This window comes from Bombina bombina, chromosome 2, assembly GCF_027579735.1.
Source record: "Bombina bombina isolate aBomBom1 chromosome 2, aBomBom1.pri, whole genome shotgun sequence".
Lineage (NCBI taxonomy): Eukaryota > Metazoa > Chordata > Amphibia > Anura > Bombinatoridae > Bombina > Bombina bombina.
The window spans coordinates 815,478,069-815,485,683 of NC_069500.1; the positions used below are offsets into that span (position 1 = coordinate 815,478,069).

Below are 7,615 nucleotides of genomic sequence, written 5' to 3' on the forward strand. Positions count from 1 at the left end.
GATTAATTCTCTCTGATCTTGCTCAGAACTGATCATTACAGCTGGTGGGGAGAACATTCCACCTGTTCCAATTGAGGATGCCTTGAAGGAACAAATACCAATAATCAGTAATGCTATGCTGATTGGAGACAAAAAGAAATTCCTCTCCATGCTGCTTACACTGAAGGTAACTAGGATGAAGGGTAAAGATCAGGGCATTGTGGAGTTTAACATGGCGCATTATAGGGCACTAAAGAAGTGTTAAACTGTAGACCCTGCTGATCATTGTGTCATGTACTGTTTTTGTGCTTGCCTCTAGTGCAATATAAATGCTGAATCAGGGGAGCCGGAAGATGATTTGACCCAAGAGGCTATTGATTTTTGCCAGAAGTTGGGTAGCAAAGCTACCAAAGTCTCTGAGATCATTGGCAGCAAAGATAAAGTTGTATATGCTGCAATCCAGGAGGGAATAAACTTGGTGAATGAAAGGTCAACTTCCAACGCACAAAAGGTCCAGAAGTGGTCAGTCTTGGATCGAGATTTTTCTATCACAGGAGGAGAGCTAGGTGAGAGAGACAACAATGTATATGTTTACTATTAATGTTGTAATACAGGGTGCAGATTTCTTGTGCTTCCTACAGTTCACATGAGTAGAATCCATGGAAGCCTCTAAAGCCCATGACACACTGCAAGCGATGCGGCGCGAGGTCGCATCGCTTCTGAAGTTCAAATATTTCATCTCTGAGCGCTCAGCTACGCGTCCTGACGCAGCAGAGTGCTCGATGAAAAGGCAGGACACACTGAGCGTGCACAGCTGCATCTACATGCTGCGCGTCGCTCTGCCTTTAGACTAGCAATTCATAAGTCGGCAAACCACCTTTGTTTTTTTCAAACATACCTTTTTTCCATCCTTGACACACAAACACTAGCCATTATACATGCACATATTTATATATACATACAAACTCCCTGTACAACACTTAGTATTGCAAGAGTAAGAACCTTCTCTTTGGTAAAATGGAGTGTTCCTAAAATCTTTTTCCATAAGGCAAGCATAAAGTGTATAATGAAATCGGTTTACTTTTATTAAATTTTACGTTCTCTTGGTTTCCTTTGTTGAAAAGCAGTTAGCCAGGAGTGCACATGTTGGAGAACTATATGGCAGAAGTTTGCAAAAATGCTTTTAAAATACATTGTTGCCATCTAGGGCTCAAAAGCATCCTTGCAAAACTATTGCTATATAGCCCTACATAGGTATGCTCTTCAACAAAGAATACCATTAGAACAAAATAAATTTCATAATGGAATTAAATTGGATTATTTTTATTGTATGCTCTATCTAGAAAAGAAATAATGAAAGAAATGAGGGTTTTAGTTTACTTTTTAATTTGGCGACATACAAGCAACTTTTTCACGAACGCCCATTTTGGTTAGGAATTCTGTATATCTCTTAAATCACTTCATGAGCATGTTTTTATTTAGGGGATATGCACTAAGATCAATGTAAATTTAATTTGTTCATTTCAGTAGCTTTTATTTAAAAAAACAAACAAACTTATTTCTTTCCCAAAAGGTCCAACCATGAAACTGAAGCGGCCAGTTGTGTCTAAAATGTACAAAGACCAAATTGACAGCTTTTACCAGGAAGCAGAGACGCCCACTGAAAATGTCAGCCCACCCAAGTAATGCCCTGACGTTCTGTGGTCTGCAGTAAGGCAACTTCATCCTTCATCCTTGTCCATTTTGTAATCGCCCTATGCTCACAGAAGGACTCTGCCTCATGAGACCCCCAGAGACCAACAAGCTTCTTTGAAGAACCACCATTTATTTATTAAAAACGAGAATAATCGTGTATGGAGAACATATCTATTCTGCTTTATCCAAGTTTATATCAAGGACACTCCATGCTGATCTATAACATTAACAATATAGTTGAACTGGAGAGCAGAAAAAGTCTGATGGTTGGAATAATTTTTTTTGGTATAAGTGCCTCGAGAGAGAAGTCTGGAGCATACAAATGGACTTAGCGGTGCAAATCCTACTGAGCCACACTGACCCTATTGCTGTATTGTGTTGCCGGCTCCTCTGGCGCGTCTTAATGTTTATTTATTGCAGGGCTTTTTCCAGTTTCCCTAAACAAAGTGCACTTTTGTGCAAAATGTTAGGTAAAAATGTGAAGCAACCCATCCCAACTGTTGAGGAGTGAAATACCACTCCCATGGCCATCAAGTGGGTTAACCTGATAAAAGGATACGTGTTGTGTGTATGAAGGAACCTAAGCCAAAAGTAGATTTGCACTCTCCTCCTACTCAGGATTCAGACACCACACACCAAAAACAATGGAGGATGAAGCATTTTGCACCAATTGAGCATAGGAGTAAATGTGTATTTAATATGCTTTTGATATTCTAATTTTGATGTAAAATCCAAGTAATTTATTGTGTTTTTTTGTTTGTAACATTCATTTCAAAGGTGAAAGCCAAGACTGGATAATTAACTGTTAAAGTAAAACTGTATATCTCTAAAATGTTTAAGAATTTTTTTCAAAAGCAAAATAGAGTGAACGTTATATATGGTATAATTAATATGATTATTTATAATACAACCTTTTGGTCTTTAAACCACTTTTGCACAAAGTAGAATAGAATATATCTTAAATTAATTTGCCGCCCTTTTATTGGGTGAAGTGGCTGAGCCTAGAGGAATAGATTGCTTTCCATCCTGGGGTGTAAATAAAACCACTTACCTAAAGTAGCTTGTGTGTAAACTATGGTACAGGTAACTTCTGTTCGGTTATTGGCTGAGCCAAAATATATTCCTATTCTGAGTTTACTGGAATAACCCTGTGCCTGTTGCACACTTCAGATTCCAATACTCCATTTTTTTCATGGTTTGATTTGCTTGGTTTTTATTTTTAACTTTTACATCCAGATAAATTATTTTACGCAATATAGTTTAATTTACAAATATTTAAAAGCATATTCTATTGTAAGACCTTGATGCACCCAGGACTAAACAGATGTTGGCTAAAATATACTTTATTATATAGATGGAACAAAGTGATATGTGTTTGATAATCCGACCATGTCTACATGGGGGGGGGGAACAAGGTCTCTTGTCCATTGTTAAGAGTTGAGGATAAGAAATGTGTGCTGAAAATCACTCATCCCACATGGAAGAATAGGACAATAATTTTTATGCACTAGTCACAAAGTGTGGTACTTTGGGACCAGCCTAGGACATATGTGTATGGAATATTTAAATACAATTTTTGTTAAAATGTATTTCCTTAATGAATAAACATCTGAAATCAGTTTGTTTTTTGCGCCCTGTATGTAGTGCTTGAGAAACAGCCCACCAAATTGCAGGGGAAACCAGAGGAGTAGCAAGACAGCCCAGGGGATATCAAAGTAATCAACTAGAGGGGGCTGAGGTCTGATGTACAGTATGGGACTGGCAGAGGAAGACTGGACTGGGGATCCTAAAGTTATTTTTTTTTTTTATTACCAATATTAAACACTTATGTGCTGAACAATTTTACAACTTTTATTTACACACTTGATGATTTCACTCATTGCACTTTATAGATCAACTAAAGTATGTTCGCTGAAAAGTGTGATCTGTGGCTAAATCAGAAGACTGGACACCTAGAAAATTTGGGTTTGCAGAAATGAGGAAAAGCCAGCATATGACATTATTTAGGGAGGTGCGATTTATTTTTCCTAAATATGAAAAAAAAAAGTTGTCATATTTAGCATCATTTACTTTTGTCAAAAAGCTAGGATTCTATATCTGTTTCGAATAAGTTTTAATTTTGTAATATTTTTCTTAAGGTGGTGAGAGTCCAAGATTACTTACTTTTGTGAATTAATCTCCCAAAGACACCAGTATCCCTCCTACTGCCCCATCCCTTTGCCTCATCTAGGAGAAGGCAAGGATAGAGGTGCTCATGATCATTATTTAAGCTTTACAGGGATATTATTCCCGTTTTCTTCTACAAGATAAGACGAGTCCACGGATTTCATCCTTGTGGGGTATTATCCTCCTGCTAACAGGAACTGGCAAAGAGCACCACAGCAGAGCTGTGTATATATAGCTCCTCCCTTCCCCTCCACCTCCAGTCATTCTCTTTGCCTGTGTTATATTAGGAAGAGGTAAAGCGAGGTGTTAGTTTTAGTTTCTTCAATCAAGCTATTTTTTATTTTAAATGGTACCGGTGTGTACTATTTTTTGCTCAGGGAGATATGGAAGATTTCTTTCCTGAGGTGAATGATCTTAGCACCTGTAACCAAGATCCATGTTGGTTCCCACAAATTCTGAAGGTAATCCAAGGTAAATCTTCAGTGTGAGGAACGGTTCATGCTATGAGCAGCATTGAGGTATGTGCAGCCCTTTATTTTCTGAAGAGACCTGATAGCTCAGAAACTGGCTGACATTTTTTTCCCTGCAGGGGAATGGGGTAAAGCAGTAACCAGTTATAAGAGGGGGACTGAGAAACCTATCGTTATGTGACATTTGGGCTAAAGATCATTGTTTATAGACTTAAGCAATGTGAAAGACACTGGGAGGCTTAGCGGTTTTTATTGGTTGACAATACGGCCGTAGGTTGTGTGTTAAGGGGTGAAAGATTCAACATGGTTTTATACTCAGACCGCGTCTCCATGCGGTTGTGTTTTTTTACATCGTCGTTCCTGTGGGTGGGGCCTATTTTCGCGCGCTCTTCACTGTGACTGTAATAGAAGCAGGCATTAGCTCCGGTTGAGCCCAGACTACTATTTAGTTATCTGGATCGTTGATAGTACCCTGAGGGCAGGTAGGCGCCACAGCAGAGTTAAAATTAACATGTTTTAGGCATAAATGTCTTAGTGGTTAATTTCTCCTTTTATCTTGGGGATGCAAAATATTTGGGAATGTTTGCTTAAGAATTGCAAATTTTAAAGCTTTAATAACGTTTTTGGAGCAGTTTGGAAAAATGGTGTACTTTTCTTTCATGTAATTAGCTAGTGACGTATGGGATATACATTCCTACCAGGAGGGGCAAAGTTTCCCAAACCTCAAAATGCCTATAAATACACCCCTCACCACACCCACAATTCAGTTTTACAAACTTTGCCTCCCGTGGAGGTGGTGAAGTAAGTTTGTGCTAGATTCTTCGTTGATATGCGCTTAGCAGCAGGCTGGAGCCCGGTTTTCCTCTCAGAGTGCAGTGAATGTCAGAGGGATGTGAAAAGAGTATTGCCTATTTGAATACCATGGTCTCCTTCTACGGGATCTATTTCATAGGTTCTCTGTTATCAGTCGTAGAGATTCATCTCTTACCTCCCTTTTCAGATCGACGATATACTCTTATATACCATTACCTCTACTGATTCTTGTTTCAGTACTGGTTTGGCTATCTACTATATGTATATGAGTGTCCTGGGGTAAGTAAATCTTATTTTTTGTGACACTCTAAGCCAGTGGTTCTCAACCAAAGTGACCTCAAGGCCCGGTAAATTTTAGCTGGACATGTCCAGGGCCCGATATATATATATATATATATATATATATATATATATATATATATATATATATATATATATATATATATATATATATATATATATATATATATATATATATATATATATATATATTATATATTTTATATATATATATAGTATGCAGCAGGGGCGGGCTGATCAGCCAGGCAAATAGAACCTGGGCCAAGGGACTAACAAGTAGGGGGCCCCACAAATGGCATCTCCATGGCTCCTGGTGCATTTCTTAAGCTGGAGTTTTCAGTTGCCATATCAGTAACTAAGCAGTTAAGTGGGTTTAGTGGGGGCCCTGGAGTGTGGGGGGTCCTGCTGGGGGTCTGTCGCTGGAGGTTGGGGGCTTTTTCTCTGGCCCTTATTGTTGGGGGTCCTGGCTCTGGAGGTTGATGTGCCTGTTGGGGTTAGGGCAGGGAGGCTACCATGTTCATTTGCATACATTTGAATACATTTGGGTCAGTGTGAGACAGTTTTCCTGGGGCCTTGATTGGTCTCAGTCTGCCCCTGGTGTGCAGCGGGGTAAGAGTGTGCAGTGGGGGCATGACAGGTCAGGGCCCACCAGCAGGGCTATCCCGGCCCGGTACTGGGCCACGGGCCGGCTGTTGAGAAACTGGGCTCTAAGCTATGGTTGGGCACTTTATATGTAAAGTTCTAAATATATGTCTTTAAACTTATCTTTGCCATGATTCAGGATAATCAGTATTCCTTTATAATTCAGACTGTCGGTTTCATTATTTGGGATAATGCATTTTAATTCAATTTATTTTTCATTACCTTGAAAATTCTCAATTGACCATTTTCCCTGCGTGCTGTTAGTCTCGCGGGGGCAGAAAATGTTGCTTTTTATTGCGTATTTCTTGGCGCGGACTTTTTTGGCGCAAAAATTGTCATTTCCGGCACGTAGTTGACGCCGGAAGTTGTATTCTGTAAACGTCATTTTTTGACGCATGTATATTCAGACATTTTTTTCCCGCCAAAAAATGTGGGCGTCGGTTTCGGTGTCAGAGGATGTGGCGTCATACTTGGTGCCAAAGAATATGGGCGTTGTATTTAGCGCCAATAATGTGGGCATCATTTTTGGCGCCAAAAAATGTGGTTATTTAAATTTCACTTTTTTATTGCTTCTGGTTTTTAGAAGCTTATTATTTTTCATTTCTTTTCCCATTCCTGAAACTGTCATTTAAGGAATTTGATAATTTTGCTTTAAATATTATTTTTTCTATTACATATTGCAAGATTTCACTGTTCCTGTTTCAAAATCGTTCTAAGGGATTCCTTTTGACTGAAGTTCAGTCCTACCAAAGCTAAGTTCATTTATTTTAAAAATGTTATGAATGTTTTTTCTTTAGCTATGGTTTGTAATAAGTTATCATGATAAACTTTTACATGCAGAATCCGTTAGTATTTATGCTTTATATATTTGCTATTCTTTTTACATCTTATGTACAAGAATTACGTAGAAGATTTATAAGTATTTTTCTGATTCTATTTTAAAGGCTTTGTCTGACATCGTGCCTTCTAATAAAAAAATTTAGGTCTTTTTCAAACTTCTTTTTTTAATTATTGAAGTTTCAAATGACCAACTACATAATGATTTATCCTTCTCTGATGATGATTTTTCTCATTTCAGAATTTTCTTCATCAGATATTGACACTATCAAATCCACTTTTTTATTTTTAAAGTACATTTGTTCTTTGTTGAAAAGGTGTTGATTATTTTGGATATTAAGGTAATTAGTTCTTTCAAGACTAACTAACATTTTATTTCTGCTTATTTATTCTTCTGTATTTTCAGAGGTTTTTTTCCAGTTCCTCATACTAGGGAATGGAATAGGCTGGGAATTTTCTTTTATTCCTTCTTTAAAGGTTTTAAATTATATTCTTTGCCTGCAGTTCATTTCAATTTTGATGGTTCTCCAATTTAATGGGGCTATCTCTACTCCTGCTAATTATGCTATTGTTTCTATAGCAAAATAGTATTTATTTTTCCTTTAGATGGTTGTATCCTATTTAAGGAAAATTATTTTTCAGGTATTTTTCTTGGACCTGTGTTTTATTTGAATGATGTTACAATTGCTTCATTTTTTCTGTTTACTTTAAAA

At 37.7% G+C, this 7,615-nt stretch overlaps 1 protein-coding gene across 2 annotated transcripts in view; it reads left to right on the plus strand.

The window, feature by feature from the left end:
* Positions 1-3,292, plus strand: part of ACSBG2 (acyl-CoA synthetase bubblegum family member 2) — an 81,479-nt gene extending 78,187 nt beyond the window's left edge. For both annotated transcript variants that reach the window (XM_053703059.1, XM_053703058.1), the window contains exons 13-15: positions 27-166; positions 299-545; positions 1,553-3,292. In XM_053703059.1, coding sequence (XP_053559034.1) covers positions 27-166; positions 299-545; positions 1,553-1,665 — 500 coding nt within the window. In that variant the 3' untranslated portion in view covers positions 1,666-3,292. The remainder of the gene's footprint in view (positions 1-26; positions 167-298; positions 546-1,552) is intronic.
* The last annotated feature ends 4,323 nt before the right edge of the window (positions 3,293-7,615 follow it).